Source organism: Neodiprion pinetum, chromosome 3 (assembly GCF_021155775.2).
Source record: "Neodiprion pinetum isolate iyNeoPine1 chromosome 3, iyNeoPine1.2, whole genome shotgun sequence".
In the NCBI taxonomy this organism is placed as follows: Eukaryota; Metazoa; Arthropoda; class Insecta; order Hymenoptera; family Diprionidae; genus Neodiprion; species Neodiprion pinetum.
In genome coordinates, this window is record NC_060234.1 from 36,154,244 (window position 1) to 36,173,850 (window position 19,607).

Below are 19,607 nucleotides of genomic sequence, written 5' to 3' on the forward strand. Positions count from 1 at the left end.
GAAGATATATTCTTCGGTGAACGGGTCGGCTAATAATGCTGCCGTTCTGCGACAGTTGGATGACGAAAAATTTCGCTCGTATCTTTCAAATGTGTGTTAAAATACACTCGAAGTGTTAAGAAGCGTCGTTCTTTCTCTCCCTATCACCTTTCTAGGGCTTTAAATCACTACGCAGCGTTAAATACTGTCTCATATACGAAGCATCCATTTCATCTCGTTCAAAATTAGCGCATCCGTGATGTGTTACAGTTACTCTGAATTTTTTTCCATCCGAATACTTTTCGAAAAACAATTCTGCTCCTCCACTCAACGCAGATACTTCACTTGCGACCAGCTAAAACAACGTTTCGATTCTATGCCTATGAAAATTCAAGATCGAGAGAGCAAATGAAAAGTTGTTGGAATAATTATGAATACTAATGTTATGGAATACGTCGAGCGCGCGTCGAATAGAATCCCATTTCGAAATGAATAATTTTTCTATCTTTATAATATAGCCGTATCATTGTCGATAATTTAGTTAGTCTCCTGGTAAATTATAAAATTTATAATATGCATCACGTATTAATCGTAAATGGATCATATATATTAATATCGCACGTGGACCACATATAAATATATACTTTTTGGTCCCTGCATCATTATTATATCAGGTCTATTATTATTTATGATTTATGTATACATTCTTCTCTCCGGTACCTATGCTTTAATTAAATCACTGTTTCCCCACCAAATTTGGAAGAAATTCATTCTCATCATTAATTTCTTGTATCGCCGACAAGTCGGTAAGTACACACAGGCTAATTGTAAGTACTCGCTTGGGCTTACCATAGCGAAGACTGTGTTATTCGGAAGGTGAATGCAGCCGGCATCATGTCGCAATCGGTAACTCTCCGATGTTCTGCAATAAGTTCTCAACTCTACCGTTGGAACATCTCAGGGAGCGCAATCGCACGTCGATTTTCGGTTGTCACACCAAACTGTCTTTATGTTCTTCAGTCAATGCCTTTCCTATCCCGTCCTATTCAAACGAGTCACGAATGCAGCCTTTCGCTGCTGATTCGTTTTAATTCTTCGATAAGAATAGGTTATTGCATTTTCAATATTGTAGTTCAATCTGTCCGAATGTATTCCTTTAAAAAGAATACGACTTACATGAAGCACTCCGAATCAATTAGCACTATTTTTTTTCCATCCGATCGAATTCTATTTAAAAAATACGTACGGCTGACACACGAAGTAATAGACGTTTCCTTCGCTTTATTCAGGCTTTTCCAAGTGATGCCGGATAATTTCCATGTAAGTGGTAGTAAATGTTTCGCTCCATCCTATTGTTTATACCAAGGTAAATTTTCGAAGATGAATAAAACCTAAAAACAAACTGATAGTGACCGTCGCATTTGCCTGTAAAACCAAACTACAAAACCATCCAATGAACCAAATAAATCGTGATATAATTTTTTTTATTGTACAGATTTGTGAATAATTGTTAAAAATAAACCACTAGAAAAATTTATTATATATTTGATCTGACAAAATATATACATATAATCTCACACTGTTTCTCAACGTTTAATAGTAGGAATTGTTTCGCATTTTGAAATATATCAGTAAAATTCTTTTCTATTTGTTTATGTACTCGGATCATCGTTTTTCGGTTCGTTTTCATACGAATTACCGGAAAAGAAACCCGACTGGATTGAATTAAAAACTTCAATCCGTTTCAATTCTTTTTCACTTATTGGGTCGACTGTAGAACCCTACAATTTTTCCAGATAGAGCGGGGATTCAAATAGCTGGACGATATGCTATGTTCAATACTAGAAAGTGTATAAATAGAAAGAGTTAGGGAATAAACAATGATCGCATAAGATCGCCGATTTTCATCAAATTTTCAAATTTTTTCTTATTTTTCCACATTTCCTTAATTACAAAATTATAATGCTTACAAGTTAAAGCTAATGATATTTTATTCTGGGAATAACTTGTTCATTGGGATACGGCTGAAAACTTCATTTCCAAGCTTCGCGAAGACGAGGCCAAACGTCTCTTCGTAGGATGCCTGGAGCTCTTTGAAGAGTAAATCGGAATTCTGGGCGATGAATGTGTTCATCTGTTCTGCTATATGTGGGGAGGGGGCAGAAAATATTTTTTTAGTCCAAATACCAGGGATTTCCAGCCATTCTTTGGACTGCAAATGAGTCTGTTGTCTTTTTTGAAATAATTGTGTTCGATGTAATTTAAAAATTAACAACTTAGTATCGTAGACAAATACGATCTTACAACTATAACTTGTTTCCAAGTCTCGAGATATTTTTAACGTGTTTTATCTCTCGTTGTCAGTGATAATAATTCTGTGTAATACAAGTCCTGTTCTTTCGTTATTTTCTCTTCTATTCTACTTTGAATAAAGGGTAAAATAATGAAATAATATTAAGATGCTCAATTTGTTGTAAATATACTTACCCAGAGCGTTATCACCATCGAATAGATTGCCGAAGTGCATCAGGACTCTTTCGGGGTGAAATTTGATGTCGTACTTCTTGATTCTTAGATAAGTCTCGCCATCCTTGACGTGCGTGTCACAGTATATAGTGTTCTTTGCATGTAAGCCGACTGCGAACAGAATCGAAAAGTTTAAATAAACTCATATCCATGATATACAGACGTACAAATACATACGTTCTAATGCAGTACCCGGTAAATGAAAATGGGCTGATTATATTTACTTCTAAAAATTTGTGATCGATTTACATGAAAGGGATCAATTGACCATAGGAAAGAGTTCTTTCCAAGTCGATCGATTCCATATCTTTCGATATCTGATTATCGTCAATCGATCTACGGTCATTGGGTAACCAACCCTGGGATCCGTGTACAAGTGCCATGGGGTAAAAATGATTTCGACGTGGCTTCAAGTTAACGAGAATCTTTTCCACAATGCACAACGGAAACTGCCGTGAAACTCCAGCGGTACCCGCGGGTTACGATATGTAAATATTATTGAATCAGCTCGCTGCTCTTACTCATGGTTATGTTGGAGTGGCCTTTTCCATGGATGGGAAGAACCAGAACTTGACCATCCAATTCGTAATCGGCGACGAAATCAACTTGAGGATTGTAGGAATCGGATGTTAGAATCAGCTTGTTGAAATCAATTCTGTGAAACATTGACAATATGACACAAACTTAAAAACGCATTAGTAAAATATCGAGTATAATGTTCTAGTAGAAAAAACTTTGCCCTCTTATCGCGTTACATTATTCTTCACTTGCCTGTAATTATTTACTTCCAATCCTCTCGTTAGTCCGTATAACTTGATGTTGCGATACGATTGTTTCACGGATACCGGACCGGTACTTTCGCCAATTTTTATGCTGTCAACTGCCAAAGGCTCGATGGGGAGGATTTTGAAATTTCTGAGACCTGAAAGCGATGAAAAATACGTAAAGCAAGTGACAGTTTTGATGTGACGAATGTGTTCCGCTTACAACCGTGCGTTTTGCCGCGCGGTGACCGTCTCAGTAATTATAATGAACGTTCACAAGGACACTGCGTAAAATTCACTTCGAACGAATTTGAAAATACACTTTCATTGATGAGGATCCAGCGAAAACGTCCAAGACAAGAGAAATGTGACGGACTGTGATGGGAATAAACCGGTGTCCATTGAACAAGGCCAAAGTAAAATTGTTCGAGTTACAGGGAGGCTGGGGCAATATTAACAAAAGGAACGTGTCTCATGCTTTTTGATTTTTCGATTCTCACCTGCAGACAGAGACTTGATGAACAATGGGACGGCGGCGCTTAAACATTGCTGGTACTGCGGATCTTTTCTTCGGCAGGTCTTCAAGCTTGGCGCTGTTAGGAAATTGAAGGATTAAAATTAATTGATTCCGAAAAGTAATATAGGTCGCAAAATCATTACGGGTAAAAAAGAAATACAACAATCGTACGAAGCACAAGTTACATTCAAGGCCTGTGTTGAGCAACGTCTTCATAACAATTGATAAATGGCATCGATGACAGCACAATACTAACGCGACACCCGAAGCAATTATATCGTCTCCTGCCCGAGACTTTCTCTCACCATGAACTAATTACTGCAGGCAATTGCATCGGCGAAGTTCATGGTGCATACCGATTTCAAGGACTTCTGATATCCGAATATAGACTTCGTCGGATAAGGATTTTCCCCAATAAATTATCGCGCGTATTTGCGTGTCGCAAGGATCTGGTACCAAGGGCTAATGTATAATTGGACTCTACGAGGTTCGTGCAAGTAAATGAGATCCGGTTTGAATTGTATTGAAAAATCACAGTATTATTTCTCCGATGCATGGATCTGTGTCGATGATATTTCTACTTACGTAGCTCAACTGCTGCCGACAATGCGAAGATCGCCAGGAACGTGACAATGATCTTCATTTTACGAAGTGCAGATTTCACTGTTTCAGAATATCGTATATTACTTTCAATCGGTATTGCTTTGTCGTCGTTTCGTTGTCTCAAAGACTGTTAATTCTTTGAACGCTTGAAGTGAACTACAAGGACTGAGTAAATTGCATGGCTATTTAAATACTTAAGGTAGATCCCCCACCATTTGACCGGCGGGATTTTACATGTGTAGTTTAATACACGCACGGTTCATCATCATCCACACAAACGCGATGCGAAAATTTTCGTGTCTCATATTAACATTGCCTAATGTGCCCGACCTCTTCTTAAAACGTGTCCTATAAGGGAATCCCATTTATGCGTTACATCAACGTTGCCAAAAAATAAATTGATAGACATTACAACGAGGGGAAGCTACTCGGTAAATGGGGTAATAAGTTCGTAAGTAGATATCCAACGCATGATGGACAGAGGTGAATCAACCTATAATAATGTGTCTCAAACATTATAATTTGTGTCAGCTGCCAATGTTTTCCCGTGGAAAGGAAAAAAAAAAGAAATAGTTAACGAACTACGTGACGTAAACGAAATGTCAGCCTACCTACACGTCGAAAGATTTCCACTAAGTTGTAAACACATGTTGATCTTGAGATTTAATTTATTCCAATTACTTTGCCGACGCGTAGAATTGATTATACAAACAATGAGGCAAATCTAAGTCAATGGTACCTGCATGGTACCTGTGATCCGACGGACCCACCTTATGGATTCGTTGTATCTATTTCTCCGTCGCTATAGTATACCTATTTTAATACGAACCCGTCTAAACCCCTTAGGCGTAAAATTGTATATAAAATACTGACGCATAAATAATTAGTAATGAGAATAAAATTTACGGTTCTAATGGCATTTGTGATGGAATACTTTGCACTTCGTTGCCCGCAGTGCTTTTCCGATCGTGTGTTACTACCTGCTTTACGATAGTTACGTAGGTGCTCGTGCATTCGGTTAATTAATTCTTTACACTTCTCGAGGCTTACAAAATCATTTGTCATTCAGGTTTTGTTCAAGTTTACTGTTCACCAGTAAACATACCTATGTTGTAAACGCAGCTATGCATAGGTTTGCCCTTGTCCGGTGGAAATTGAAAAACAACCTATTAAAGCAATTTTTACCATCCCACGTTTCAACCCGCGACCTGAAAAGCAGAAATGGCATTCACAATGCCAGTTGTCACGATTTCACCCTTCGTGGACAGAGGTGAAGGATTTGAAATCTTTTTTTTCGCTCTAAGCGTTTGTTTAAATGCTCTTTTTCCCGTCTGCCTCCAAGTCAGACACTAACCGTAGATCACGATGGAATGGCCAAACTCTGACTTACATCCTAATGCATTCTATGGTTCTCTCTTGGTTAAAGGCGTTTTATTATACATTTTTTCTTTTCATTTTATTTTTCTCGGAATGCGGGCTACGTGAAAAGTTGCAGACTTTTGATTGATGCAGACAATCGCTTGAGAAAACCTGAGCATATGTGGATCCCGTCTGGACTTTGAACACGCCTCGTTTATATATTACACGCGTCCGTTTACCACGCGAAGGTTTTCTCTCCGAAGTAACATTTCTTTAAATTATTGCCACTCGCGCTCTGCTCCTTGATTCTTTCTCATGCAAAGGTACCGGTCAACACGTGTATTTTCATTGATAACGTAAATATATTATCTATTTCTTTTTTTTCAACGACTAACTGCTCATTGAATTATTTTACAAAATAAGTCGATGCGCAATTAAAGGTTTATTAGGAAGGTCAAATTCACCTCGGATTTTTCCGTACATGTGTTTACCGTCTAGACGAGTAATGCGAATGAAAAATGTACAATCTAAGTAAAGCTTCTGACGAAGTTGTTTGCATTTTTAATATTTTTATTACGATACTCTCGTGGGAATTTAACTGTAATTAATTTGGTTACGAATTTTTTATTACAAATTATTTGGAATTTGCACCTTGGAATTTGCCAAGTTAGATACGGTGTAATAACTTGTTGGTAACGTTGTATTCGGTAGACGTAATGACTGTTGATCAAAATAGACGAAAAACCAGTTAATTGAAAACGAATAAATTAGCCGACTTGTTGTTTCGTTTGTTGTGGAATAAAAAAATTTTCAAACTGCGTAAGCAATTGCTTTCCATTTCTTATTGGTACAATTCAATCCTATAAATGAAAAACGAGATCGAAATCTGTATATGTAAGATGAAGCCAACATTGGTCCGTATATTTACACATAAGTTTAATTACCGTCGAGACATATATCGATGACTGAACCCGGCTATAATTTGTTACCCGCTTGAAAAAATTAATTTGTAATTCCACGCGAGGCACAAATTCTACAATTTACGTGTGTCACGGCTCACGGATGCCAGGTTTTTTCACAAATTTATCGTTGTAAATAAGACTCGCGAGTGAGTGGCTACGTGGAGTTTCTCGTGTGAAGGCCATGCAGAGCATCGGTAGGTCGCATATTCAACTTTGGGCTTTCAAAAATAGCAAGGTTGAGGTTGAACCTGAATCACGCGAAACTTGGGCCACCGGCTCATTATTCTTTTACTGTAATTTGGCAAGAACGTATTCATTTTCATTATTATGACTTGCCGGTGCGGGATCATCTCGTGTCCGAGATTGTTGATGACCTGTTGAACGTAACACATGTGAAGGTAAATAAGAAATAACCGGCGGATATGACGGAAGTTTGAAAGTGATCGTCATGCGTCGACTTGCTTCGCAGAATATGATGAGCATTTCCACGCCAAAATTATCGTACACTCAAAAATAATGTATACGTATGAAATTGTAACGTTGGGATTAACAGAGGAAAAAAAAAGCCAGGAGCTGCTATTATTTTGAAGATTGTCAGTGTTATGGACATGAGTTTTATTGTACAGTACACGGTCAATTTTCGATAAATTCATTGTTCATTGCGTCCAGCTGTATACAAATTATGGCAACATTTATTCTTTTAAAGTTGAAATAAATTCAGTATACGAGATATATTTATCGTCAGACAGAATCAATCTGTTTGACGAAGATGGAAAACTGCCTACCTACGGATGTTTACGCGGTAAAATTTTCTTCATCATTTTCTGTGAAAGCATCATGGTAAACAAGGTCAAATCACACAGACTTGCTATTGATTGTAATCAGCATACGATGAAAAATGATACATCGATGATTAACGTTCACAATACATATAAGAATCGTAAATACGCGGATCATCTAGTTAATTGTTTTTTTCCAAAAAGCCATAACCCATTTCACGTTGGTCACATAGACCCTCCTGCAACTTTTCCATCTCCACCAACGATATCTGAAACCGTGTGTATCAACGTAATTATATGTATATCTACTTATGTACACACGTTGTAAACGTTTCAATACAAACTGTATAAATTCCTTCCGACCTTCTGACAAGAATGCTCAACAATTTTGTACTTTGGACAACGATTACGTACGGTTAAATGTATAATTAAGCCTAAAAAATTAATTTACATAGAAACTATCAAAATCTAAAATGTTGTTTGTATACAAAAAGATCGTTTGAATTATACGACTCGTAAATATGAACCAACTAAGCTATACGACGAACGTTGGTTTCATAAAAAGTTCAAAATGATTTCATCGATGAAATGCATAAACTTGCAACCGATTTGTTAAAGCTTATTGCTATCTGATATCTCTTATATAGAAATGTGTATGGTGAGATTTCGAACACATTGTGAAGAATGCATTTTATAAAAGTGAAAACAAACGGAATGACCGTCTGCAGTATCGCGAAGCGTATGCACGTGGCTAGAAAAATTTTCCTAAATGAATGTGCTGGGCATGTTGCAATTTTAGAATATATGTATATGTTGTACAACACATTTTTGTTTCAAGTATTCGATAGGTTAATTTATCTGAAATAATTGCTAAGATATTTTTCTAAAAATCACTTTCCATTATTGCGCTTGATTTCTGATAAATCAGTAATAATAATTACTCATCGCGCGGACTTGTTCTGGTACAAAATTTTAACAACAGCGCCAGTGAGATCAGATAGTATCCAAATCGTGAAAAAAAAAATTCTTCGGGAAAATTTCAACACAATATATTCACGGTACCAAAGAAAGTATAAAATAACTTAAATTGTTCAACAAAACATATACCAATTCCATTCGAGTTGTTCGAAAGTATTCACTTTCGTTTTTCCGTTTACCGCGTACCGTTCTAAAATATCCAGTTACTTTAACGAGTATGTATAAAGAATAATTATGACATTATACAAATGAGGCCTGAGATTTTGGTGAATTTGTGTGATAAATGAATGTATCGAATAGTAAAAGCCAAAGATTTTCTACCGGTGCGTTTTGCGAGGATTGAACTTAAACTGCCGAGCAAAAATGATAAAACCAAAGTAACAGACGTTCATACAGCAGCGCAACCGTTGCAAATTATCCACACGCGCCGTGTCAATTTCAATGGAGTTTGAAGTAATGAACATTTTGTATTATCTGCGGCCAGATTCTGCAACTGAATTCTGCCGATATCTCAAATTCGACATGTTATTGAGCCAAAGTTCAACGAATTCCTTTTTGAAATCTTAGTGCCAAACTGTTCGAAGGATGGGAAACTTTGAGGGCGCCCAAGTCGACGGCATGACCGATCAAAGGACAGCCCGCGGGACATCGTCGTTTTTTAGTGTAATTTGTATTCGAGGCATTCTTCTCCTGCCTGACTATGCTCCTCGGAAAATAGTGGACTCCCCTCCTTTGCCTGGTGGCGCACGGAGGGATGCTGACGACAAGGTCATCGCGATGAACCCTCCCCACCGGCTCGGGAAAGAGCCTCTCGTTGAGGCGAAATTGCTGGAGAGAACCGGAGGACCGAGAGCCGAGTAAGGACGGGCAGGAGGCGTGCGTGTCGAAGTAATTCTTATCGCGAAATTTCCGAACATCGTTAACCTCCGAGTCGACCGCCTCGTTTTCGCCTTGTTCTCCCAAAAATTTATCTGCCCGATACTCCGAGCACGGGCAAGATTTCCTTTCGTCTCCGACGGATGGGCGAGAAAAATTTCCGTCCCCAGAAACCATACGAAGGGTTCTTCCGTCCGGCGACGACGACCGGAAGGCCGCTCTGCGTTCGCGGCTCCTGAAATTCGCCGGTTTGTTCTGATCGTTCATTAACTTCCTGGACGCGATGGTTTTCTTGGGCAGCGAAGTCTTCTTCGGCAAAGCCTCGATGTCCACACCGCGACGGCAGTTGTGTTTTCGCGGTAACTCGACCCCGCCGTTCCTCCTTTCTTCCAAGGATTTTGAGTTCCCTGGAACGTTGCCACTCGTCGAATTAAACCTCCGAGGCAGCGGACTCGGAGCTCTCGGAGTTCCAAGCTGACTATCGCGCAGGGTGTTGATTTTGCTCTGAACTCTCCGCAAAAATTCGGACCTCGGTGTGTAGTCGATCTTCTGGGCTCGTCTCAGCGTTGTCGTGCTCAACGGCGGCGAGTAAGCCAGTTCCGGAGGATCCCGCGGCGAGCCGGCATCGCCGTGAACCGCATCGTCGGTTTCGCGGAAACTCGGCAGGCAAATCGGTGCGTGTCTCGTCCTCATCGACCTTTGATTCGCCTTCCGCGTCTGGAGCATCGCCATCTGGCAGTAGCATTCCTTGACGACCGAGCGTCGCGGAGACGACGACTTCGGCTGTTTCCTTTCAGGTTTAACCACCGGCAGCCTCCGGTTGACGCTCATGTCCGTCGCTGAGACAGATTCGTATTTCGACGACGGCCGAAAGTAGTCGGGGCAGAGAAGAGCGCCGACACCACTCGAGTCGTTGCGCAACTTCCAGATGTCGGATTGTCGCCCATAAGCCGAGCGGCGTTTGCTTGTACCGTGCAAACGGTATCTACGGAAGATTCATGTTTTCGTATATAATTTACTTTACAGACGTGTTACCGAGTCTTTTATGCGTCAACTTACGAGTCTTGGGAGCGGAGCTTCTTAACCTCTTTGCGGACGATTTTAGCGTTCTCTTCGAGGCACGTCAACAGGACGCGACTTCTGCTGCGTAAATTGTCAATTTTCACACCGAAGGAAGATGCCATAAACTAATGGCGTACGATTTTTTCCAGTAAATGTCAGCGAATTTTTGACATTTCGACGGTATATGGACATAGATTTGACGCGCGTCGCGGTTGTAAACAAAAAAGCGTCGCACAGTATGGCCACAACAGTGGAATGAAATTTTATTTTGTTTGAGTTAAGTTTTTGTTTCATTTATTTTCTCTTTACAATTTTTTACGCGCGCGCGGAAGTTCTGAAAAGTTGTTTGATATTCGCCTGTGCGAAATAAGGACGTCGTTGGGAAGCGAACAAAAATTTCGCCAATTCGAATCTGATTTTCATTCAATTTTACAAATCTATCGCTTCCGTTTTACGGGCCGCTTCTATGCCGAAGCGGCTCGACTAGACGCTCAATTGATTGATCGAACACATGTGTGTAAAATGGTGTTTAGCGCGGCGGCCATGTTTTTACAGAGACGCCGTGTCGCTGTCGGCAAACAACACTGAAAACCAACCACGAATCTGAACCGAACCGAACGAACGACACGCGAGACGCGAGCCGTGCATTTTTCTTTTTAACGATGCCTCGAATAAAATTTAGTTTAATTTAATTAATCGGTGTGAATATTCGGCGAGCCTAACGGCGTCCAGGGTGGATAACGGAGGATTGAACATGTTTAATAAATAAATATGTGATAATTGTACATAGGGGATAACGTGAAAGTGATGTGATTTCGAATAGCAGCGTCCAGTGCGCGTATAGTTTTGTATTTTAGGTTATAAAACCCCCAACGCTAGCCGACGGCGTTATTTCGTCGGGATCTTTTATTCTCACACGATTGTGATAAACCAAGCTGTCGTTTTGTGCTCCTACTCGTGTCTACTTGTCTCTTTTCTTTTTTATTTTACGTTTTTCTCGATCATCGACGTTTCTAACCAACTATGAATTATACCGATGATAATAATACGCAGGGCTCTCTCCCACAATTTTCCGAAATCACGTCCCGGTCGAATGTCGTATCTAATTCAACTTATTCAAATTCTCCTACTGCTGTTGCTGCCGATGCTGATCCTGGAAACTTGCAACGAACCCAGGCTTCCGTTTACACTAATCCTTCTGCGGCACTCCATTCAGGAAAACAGCAGTTACTTACTGCACAGGTTAGAGATCAATTGTATTTGATTTACAAACAACCCCGCCACGGCTCTTAGTCTCCCAAACCCTTGGGGTAGACTGAAGCCGATTTCAATCTCGATACACACTCTTAATCGTCACTACGTCTACCTGCTGTAAATATTTCGGTCCGGTTGTTCTCACCGTTTATTCAGAAATCACTCTTTCTGCCACATTGAATTTGCTCTGCTCGTCAGTGCGATTTTTGACGATAGCCAGCGATGGGTATTCTCATATTGTTACGTCCTATGAAATCTATGAATGTCTGGAAGATGATGAAAATTAACAGTAACTGTGGAATCGAACGCAAGATATATAAGAATCAATGTAGACTCGTTAGTTGGTATTTACTTGAATTGAGCTATCACCGATGCATAAGTACATTGCACCTGAACGAAATAAATTTGTCACAGTTCGAGATGTGTGGAAAAATTTTCATAAAATTTTTTATAAAGAATTTTGTGTCAAGTTTGTCTTGTTTCTGTCAACTCATTTATCTTTCAGATTAATCAGCCAGGAAAATATCCTGGAACAATACTCGCATGGCCAGATCATAATACCCTGATGCAACTCTGTGAGAAGCAGGGTATGCAGGCGTTAAACATTCCAAATTATACACAGAATACTGCCACCATTCTCAGCGTTCAGCCCAACAGTCTGCCGGTACGGATAATCCCCAATATGTATTTTCCTACCACGTCGGAAGCCGAGTCAGTCTCTTTAAAGCACGAAGATGGTACGGAGGTGGAGAATCCAAGCATGGTAAATAATAGCTAGGATACTGCTTAATCTTCTTTTATTTTTTTGCTAAAAAATTATTTCACTCATTTTTCGTTTCTCTTTGAATTCCATAGGAGTCGCAGATACAGCTGCAGCAACAGAGTTTGGCAATGGCTGAGTACCTTCAAAAACTACAAGCGACGACGTTGCCGCTGACCTTGCAGCAGTTAATAAAATTACAGTCGGAACAAACGCAAATCAAGAAAGAACAATCAGAAGTACAAAAGAGTATGGAACAGTCGCAAAATATATTAAACATTCCTAACGTTCCTGTTTTACGCAATGGCCAATTACAAAGCAACGGTAATCCGTATATTGGCTCTGAGAATATGACTATGATAACAATAAATCCTCAGGACTTGAACGTCCACATGGAGGGACATGATAATGATAACAGTATGCAACCAATAAAGGTTGAACAACAGATACAAACCGAATCGCCTAAGACTGAAAAGAAAATGAAATTCAGGGCTAAAACTGGTGAGATTAAAGTCACCATTGCCCTCGATGGATCCACGCTATTTTGCTGTCCTGAGTGCAGCTTGGCTTTTCCTGATAAAAGTGATATTGAACAACATATCCAAAATCACATACAGGTAAGGCTAAAATGCGGTAGCAATCTTGTTGAAACTTACCTGAAACGTGTCAAAAATATTAGACTAGAGCAATGAAAAGTTGTAAAGAGACTTGTTAAATTTCACACAGCACGGCAAACTGCAACCAATATTTTAGTTATTCAAAAATAATGTATTTTCAGGAACGTAAATACCAGTGCAAAGAATGCGGAGCGATGCTGAAACGGAAGGAACATCTGGATCAGCACATGAGAGGTCACTCGGATGAAAGACCGTTCAAATGTCCGGTCTGTATGAAAGCCTTTAAACGAAACGAACATCGTACTAGGCACTACGTCATTCATTCGGGTGATAAAAACTTCACGTGTAACGTGTGTCACAAAGCATTTTCAAGGAAGGATCACTTGAATAAACATACACAAACTCATTTGGGAGCTAAGCGAACTAAATCGAAGAAGGAATCGGGGTTCGTTGACTCCAAGGAAACGCTTGAAAAAATAGCAAATATTACCCCCAAACAGGAAGGAAACTTTGTGCAAAAAGACAATTCTAATTTTATAAAACAAGATAACCATTTTGTTCAACATATACAAAACCTGCAGAAGGATCCAAACTTGATACAAACGTTTTCCGCATTTAAAGAACAGGCGTTAAAAGAGGGAGCTTTGATACAGCAACTGGCTGTGAATATGAACGAAATCTTGCCACAGAATACGAGATATTTAATGCCATCATAGTTTTAGGTAATATAAAAGATGAAACAGCAGTAGTTTCTTTTTAGGAGCTAGGAAATAAAAAAAAATGAAAAGAGGTGATTAATTGTAATATTGAATTTCAAACAGCAATAATTTGCTAGCAATAATGTTATTGCTCAGGTCGGCTAATCCCGGGATAATCTTTGACTGAGGTGCGCGAGCATAACTTGTTTTTATTGGATCTGGTTTGCGTCATGAGCAGGTAAATACTGTACTATTATATTATACAAACCTTGAGTTTGTAATGAATGCAAATTTGATCAAACCTGATCCGACAGTGCATAGTTTTATTCTTCGATAGATCGCGTGCTTCCGTCACGTTATTCCGACTTGACGGCTAACTCGCGAATCAAGTGAGGTAATCTTAATAATATATCATAGCTGTTAATATCGGCGGTTGATGTGAAGAATTGGAGTAACTATGGACTGGCCAATGTCCATAGATCACAAGACAGTGACCTATAGTTGTTAGACTAGCTTTAAACAAGATAATTTGAAAGGATCTAGTCTACAATCACAATAATAATTGAGTAATGATAATTTTTAATCGATGATTGAGCCAGTAAAGTTTTGATCTGCTTTTATTTATAGGCATTTTCGGGATTTTTTTTATTTTTTTTTTTTTGTCCTAGGGATCAGCTGATAATTGGTAACTCACTTAACTATGTAATTAATAATATATTTTATTATTTTTAATATTGTCATAAAGTTAACAAAAAATCGTAGTACCTTATTGCATACGTTGACGAGTGTTTTATCGTTATTTAAATTCACCACGTCAGTGTCTGATTAACTCAATAGATTGTACAAACATGGTTATGCCGTAGCTGGTCTTTTTTTTTTTTTGTTTTCTCCCACCCATAATGTAATCGGACGATGTTCCCACCAGTGAATAATTATACAAGTAATCATAATAACGATAGTTAATTTATCTAAATCTAGAGGTTTTCCTTGCGTCTTGATAATTTTATGACGATATAACGTATAATGTACATCTCATAATACTGCATAATGATAGAGCCAAAGATCTTACATATTGATGTCAGTATTTGACTGTAATTTTTATTGACTGTGAATCGATCGATTCAATTTTAAGAACTTTTTCGAGATTGACTAGACTATATAATTTTTTAAACCATCATTTAGACAGTGATGATGTATTTTACGATGTAGGTATAATACATTTTACTCAACAAAACTCTTGTTATATGTATAATATTGATACTGATTGCCAAAAATCACATACACATATGTATTTTTCTGATCGAGATATTTTGGAATAAAAAGAAACCTAGTGAAAGGTTGTCGTTTCATTAATAGTAAAAATCAACGATTACTCGATGAAGCCCCAATTCTATTTACCAATCCGTTAGTACGCCGTAAAGACGATAAGTCAAACGCTTTTCGAAATACTCCCTAAATTCAACAGACAATATTCTTTATTGCACGAATAGGGTAAGTATACCGCATATTTATTATTTATACAAATAGCAATAGTTTCTTACAACTACGATATTGTATTACTTATCGCTATTCGATCCATCGCAGAGTTCGGATCCGTGGAGTCTGATGACGGATAAAAAATCGACTTCCCTTACATCCTGTTTTTTCTCATCCCTCTACGGCTTTACGGCCTGAGCCACCCTGGTGTAAGCTCCGTAAGTTAAGTTGAGGAGACTCCCGAGCCATTCCAACAAATGTCGTCCAAGAGCCGCGGGCAATTGGAGAGTAGTCGGCGTCGTTGTTTCGACGACGCTATCGTCGTCCGAATTCTCCTGTAGTTCTAATCCGTCGACGGTTTTCGGCGCCTCGATTCCGTCGAGCCAGTCGTCAGTCTCCGATTTTTTCACAGTTTCCGGGGCGGCAGATCCTTTCGATATTTCATTTTCCTTCTTGCTTTCCGTATCGAAGGACCGCCCTAAGGTGAAATCGGATTCCTTATTGCCACTCGAAGCGGTTGGCAGAGGGCTGATCACGTTCGCCCAGATCAATTTCAACGCTTCGACGTCTGGGTTCGGCTCGTCGTTTGACAAAATTTTCTCAACGTTACTCGTGTCCTCGGCTCGGTTGAAAACGAAATTATAACCAGCTTGTAACTTGGCAAGCAATTTGTCGAGCGGTTTTATGTCGCTTGTTCTCTCGTGAAACGCTGCCAATTCTTTAACCGGGAATAGCTTCGTTATTTGCGGTTTACCCTGCACTTCTATTAGAAAAATCTGAAATCCACATATAATTGTCGTTAACTGCATTTCCACGATTAATCGACAGATCTCAAACGCATTTTAATTAAAATCAACACGCTACTCCGCTGCAATATCTTTTACTACATTTACGTAGCTGTTTATTTTTCGGAATATATCGGAATATTGTAATTCTCGAGTAGTTTCGGTCGAGTAAATGTAATTCCGTATGTGGTATATCAGCCAAGTAACAACAGTATACTCTGTTTTCGTTGTATCCCAACTTGAGAGTGCCCGTGCTGATCCTTGTAATACATCACGCGTATTTCTCGTACTATCCTCGTATTGTGTACGTAGGTACAATTTCTTAACCCTACGAATAGTGGAGTAGTAGGTGGGACAATTTATAAGGATGGAAAAGTTCAAGAGAAAATCATAGCACTCGACGGTGTTATTCGGAACATGGCCGGGGCAAGAATGTGATAATTCATCGGGAATTAGCCGGAGCGGCGCAAGGAGCACAGTATAAATCGAGCGAGTCGGCAATCGATATGCGAAAAATTTCACATTCGAATAAATTTTTTTTTTTCACGTATGACTAAAATTCGTATAGCAACATGTGCGCACCTATGCAATTACGAAATCGCGAAGAGGACCGCCGATGAAAGAGGACGGCTTCGAGGACGTTAGATTATTAAGATCTAATTATATTAACCAACATAATCAAAAGATCGCTGAATTTCACTTGGGCCTTGTCGTGCTTGATTAGTAACAACTTGATTTGTCTCTGCACGATGTTGCGGAAAAATGAGTAGGCGTTGAAGCTGAATGGATATTTGACCTTTGACGACAGTTTCGTCTAACAAAGAATCACTCAAACTACCTGAGTAGGTAAATGAGTTTAGATCGCGGACGATTTATAAGATATATAGGATCTACAAGTGCAAGTGCTAAATCAACAAAATGCGGATGGCGTATCTTTTTAAAAAATAAAATCTAATATAAATGTATTTCATCCCGTGTGCCAATTTTTGTGCGGTATATAAAAAAATGATGATTCCCGTAAAAGTTATTGGCAAAAAATGTCGAAATTACGGTTTAATGAATTCATTTTCAGTACGTGAATTTTTCCACTGTAATTTTAATATTTTATCTAGTAGATGACAGAAATTTTCTGCAGTGTAGCTGTACATTTTTTTTTATATCATATATCGTTCATTATAATTGTTCGGTGTGAATCTGTGTCAGTGAAAATAACGTGAAATTCTATAGGCAATTCATTGGCATCGGTCCAAAAATGATGAATTATTCGATAACTGCCAACGAATAACGTGAGTACATAAAACTGCGTAGAACTTCTTCAAGTGTATTAAAATGACATATAGTGTACAGCCATAATTATACACGAGAAACCTTCACACTTATGTAAATTTTAAAGAATTTTATGCCAAATATGCACCTGATACCAAAACTTAAAGAATTCCATACGCGTGAAATTATACGAAAGTTTCGAAAAGATAAGTATTATACTTTTCGTATTGAATTCAGAAGATATTTCTAAAAAATTTCTTACGGTGATTCAACAAGCACGGGAGAATTTAAAAAATTGTTAAACAAATATTTTCCTCGCACGAAGAAGGTGTCCGGTATACTTACCTTTCTTGACATTAAAGAAAACTTAAGAATTTGAAACACTTACGCAGAGAACACAGTATCCGTTTAAAATCTTCATGGTAATAATGTTTCAGAGCTTATTCAGCGGCACGTGTGGCGAAAATGGTAAATTTTGTATAAAATCACTGCAGCTGGACGATGAAATATTATTTCAATTACAAGGTAGGTGCTTTGGGTTGAAATAAAGACACCTCGAAGCGGTAATCGAATTTATACCACTGCGCAATGCAATGGGGTCGGAAAGAAAAAATCGTGAGTAAAACAGTAACCGAATCTTGTTGTATTGTGTCTTTGCCGCCTACGCCCCTGTCCTTAGACAAAATCGTCGGATCAGAATTACTCAATACATTTGCAGCCGAGGCACGTAATTTGTACGTACAGTCGTCGCCTTCCAAACCGCGTTACTCAAACTACAAATAATAATTATCTTTTCTGTTTGGTGTTATACTGGGTCAGGGACCCGTACAAAATTTCATTTCAATTATCGGAAATCAGTCAAATTCAACCCTGCGACATGTCGTAATTATTTTGTCACGTCATCGTTCAGGCGGTTTTCAAAAATCAATACTTCTGTTAACCATACAATGACTAAATAAAAATAACGCAGTTTCGAATTATTAAACTCGATTTAAACATAATGTTTAATACTTGAATGACCGTCTTAACATTTTTATGCAACTTATTTGCAGGGGCTTGCCATAAGCTGGTTGGAAACCATGAATGCACACGTATCGTGATTGATAATTCAAGGCCCGTTGCAGTGACGAGAATGGAAGTGAGTAACGCGTGATCTGTTTCGCTGCAGGAAGACTAGAATTTAAGAAAAAAAAGACATAGAAAAAAAAGAATAAAAGAAAAAAAGAAATGATGATTCAAGCAAATATTGTATACGCATGTGACGCAGGCCGACAAACAATTGAATTATTATTTTTATTTTTTTTTACAATTTCTTTCAAATGCACCGCGACACGAAAGTGAGTAAGAGTTTCCGAAGAATTTCGGCCATTGAAAATCGAACGCGAACGTTTGTATACAGCAGGAAGACAGGATGTTGCGATGCGTGTAATGGCCAGCATGGCTACTGACACGTTCGTGTTAAAACCCATTTATTATCATAATTAACTTGTTAATATTCACGGTAGGCAGCCCGTGTCAGCGAATATTGGCATGACAAACTACGAGCTTCATTTTAATTACGGGCACGACGACGGAGCGAACTTCTGATTGACATTTGCCGTTGCGGATGAGGAACGAGGGAGGTTCGCATATCTGGTCTCCAACGCTATGTGCAAAAATGTATAATCCATGCACGTTTATTTGCGAAGACGGTATCAACCCTGGCACACGGTTACGACGCGGCCAACAGCAGGAGGTATCGATTCGTTAACGGCTCTGACAATTAGCCCCCAGCAAATAAACGCGTGATTCCCGAAAGCTCGAACATCGCTGCAGAAACTGATTTGGATTAATGTAAATCCCCGTCGGATTTGACAGCCTGTAAATGAATGCAGATTGCAGCACGAATTCTCAGCGGGATTTCATCACCCACGGGCTTCTGCAGAAGGTACGAACCCTTGTTTTGTTCGGTGTGAATTCAGGGGGCTAGTTCTTAGATTTACAGCTCTGTAGGTAACAACCTTTTGCGCATAGTGCATGTAAACTTTTCTGCCTCGGGGAGGCACTTACACAGCTTTCGAACTTCGGAAAAGTTTTCAACGAGCAATTGAAGGGATCTTTGTGAGGTAAGTTTGACAAATGGAGAACACTCGAACTTAGTCGGTTATAAATGAATACAGGGTATCGGCTGTCCTTAAATATCTTTCACGCAGTTTATTGATTACCGACGAGTTATAGATATAAACATGTTCCGGTTGTAAGTGGATTGTTGGTTGGATTTTAATAACTACTAGGATATCACTAGATTTAAGTTATCGGAAACGTTGATGCGGAAATCACGGTTCTGCAATTTCAGAATGACTTTAA

General features: G+C 39.0%; 4 protein-coding genes across 4 annotated transcripts; 1 reads left to right on the plus strand and 3 right to left on the minus strand.

Moving 5' to 3' along the window:
- Positions 1 to 1,880: 1,880 nt before the first annotated feature.
- JHBP-1 (take-out-like carrier protein) lies at positions 1,881 to 4,550 on the minus strand. The gene is made up of 6 exons (XM_046616494.1): positions 4,372 to 4,550; positions 3,770 to 3,862; positions 3,277 to 3,427; positions 3,027 to 3,160; positions 2,467 to 2,616; positions 1,881 to 2,121 (listed from the first exon to the last, which is right to left on the minus strand). The coding sequence occupies exons 1-6, from the start codon at positions 4,427 to 4,429 to the stop codon at positions 1,970 to 1,972; spliced, it is 738 nt and encodes a 245-aa protein (XP_046472450.1). The 5' UTR covers positions 4,430 to 4,550; the 3' UTR covers positions 1,881 to 1,969.
- A 2,748-nt stretch (positions 4,551 to 7,298) lies between these two features.
- LOC124214149 (uncharacterized) lies at positions 7,299 to 11,043 on the minus strand. The gene is made up of 2 exons (XM_046616225.2): positions 10,403 to 11,043; positions 7,299 to 10,328 (listed from the first exon to the last, which is right to left on the minus strand). Exons 1-2 carry the CDS (start codon positions 10,525 to 10,527, stop codon positions 9,008 to 9,010), a joined length of 1,446 nt encoding a protein of 481 aa, XP_046472181.1. The 5' UTR covers positions 10,528 to 11,043; the 3' UTR covers positions 7,299 to 9,007.
- On the plus strand, positions 10,279 to 14,994 carry LOC124214148 (zinc finger protein 880). Its single transcript, XM_046616224.2, has 4 exons — positions 10,279 to 11,647; positions 12,165 to 12,422; positions 12,515 to 13,036; positions 13,198 to 14,994. The coding sequence occupies exons 1-4, from the start codon at positions 11,429 to 11,431 to the stop codon at positions 13,750 to 13,752; spliced, it is 1,554 nt and encodes a 517-aa protein (XP_046472180.1). The 5' UTR covers positions 10,279 to 11,428; the 3' UTR covers positions 13,753 to 14,994.
- On the minus strand, positions 14,513 to 17,890 carry LOC124214150 (uncharacterized). The gene is made up of 2 exons (XM_046616226.2): positions 17,650 to 17,890; positions 14,513 to 15,986 (listed from the first exon to the last, which is right to left on the minus strand). Exons 1-2 carry the CDS (start codon positions 17,680 to 17,682, stop codon positions 15,390 to 15,392), a joined length of 630 nt encoding a protein of 209 aa, XP_046472182.1. The 5' UTR covers positions 17,683 to 17,890; the 3' UTR covers positions 14,513 to 15,389.
- Between the last annotated feature and the right edge of the window lie 1,717 nt (positions 17,891 to 19,607).

What these genes read in the sequence shown, in the direction of transcription:
- JHBP-1 (XM_046616494.1), bottom strand. Translation starts at nt 4,429, where the DNA reads ATGAAGATCATTGTCACGTTCCTGGCGATCTTCGCATTGTCGGCAGCA. An exon ending in CATCAAGTCTCTGTCTGCAG is followed by an intron (nt 3,428 to 3,769) that starts GTGAGAATCGAA and finishes CATCGCTTTCAG; the next exon opens with GTCTCAGAAATTTCAAAATC. An exon ending in CGATGGTGATAACGCTCTGG is followed by an intron (nt 2,122 to 2,466) that starts GTAAGTATATTT and finishes CCCCACATATAG; the next exon opens with CAGAACAGATGAACACATTC.
- LOC124214149 (XM_046616225.2), bottom strand. Translation starts at nt 10,527, where the DNA reads ATGGCATCTTCCTTCGGTGTGAAAATTGACAATTTACGCAGCAGAAGT. An exon ending in AAGCTCCGCTCCCAAGACTC is followed by an intron (nt 10,329 to 10,402) that starts GTAAGTTGACGC and finishes AATCTTCCGTAG; the next exon opens with ATACCGTTTGCACGGTACAA.
- LOC124214148 (XM_046616224.2), top strand. Translation starts at nt 11,429, where the DNA reads ATGAATTATACCGATGATAATAATACGCAGGGCTCTCTCCCACAATTT. An exon ending in AGCAGTTACTTACTGCACAG is followed by an intron (nt 11,648 to 12,164) that starts GTTAGAGATCAA and finishes TTTATCTTTCAG; the next exon opens with ATTAATCAGCCAGGAAAATA. An exon ending in AGGTGGAGAATCCAAGCATG is followed by an intron (nt 12,423 to 12,514) that starts GTAAATAATAGC and finishes TGAATTCCATAG; the next exon opens with GAGTCGCAGATACAGCTGCA.
- LOC124214150 (XM_046616226.2), bottom strand. Translation starts at nt 17,682, where the DNA reads ATGAAGATTTTAAACGGATACTGTGTTCTCTGC. An exon ending in ACGGATACTGTGTTCTCTGC is followed by an intron (nt 15,987 to 17,649) that starts GTAAGTGTTTCA and finishes TGTGGATTTCAG; the next exon opens with ATTTTTCTAATAGAAGTGCA.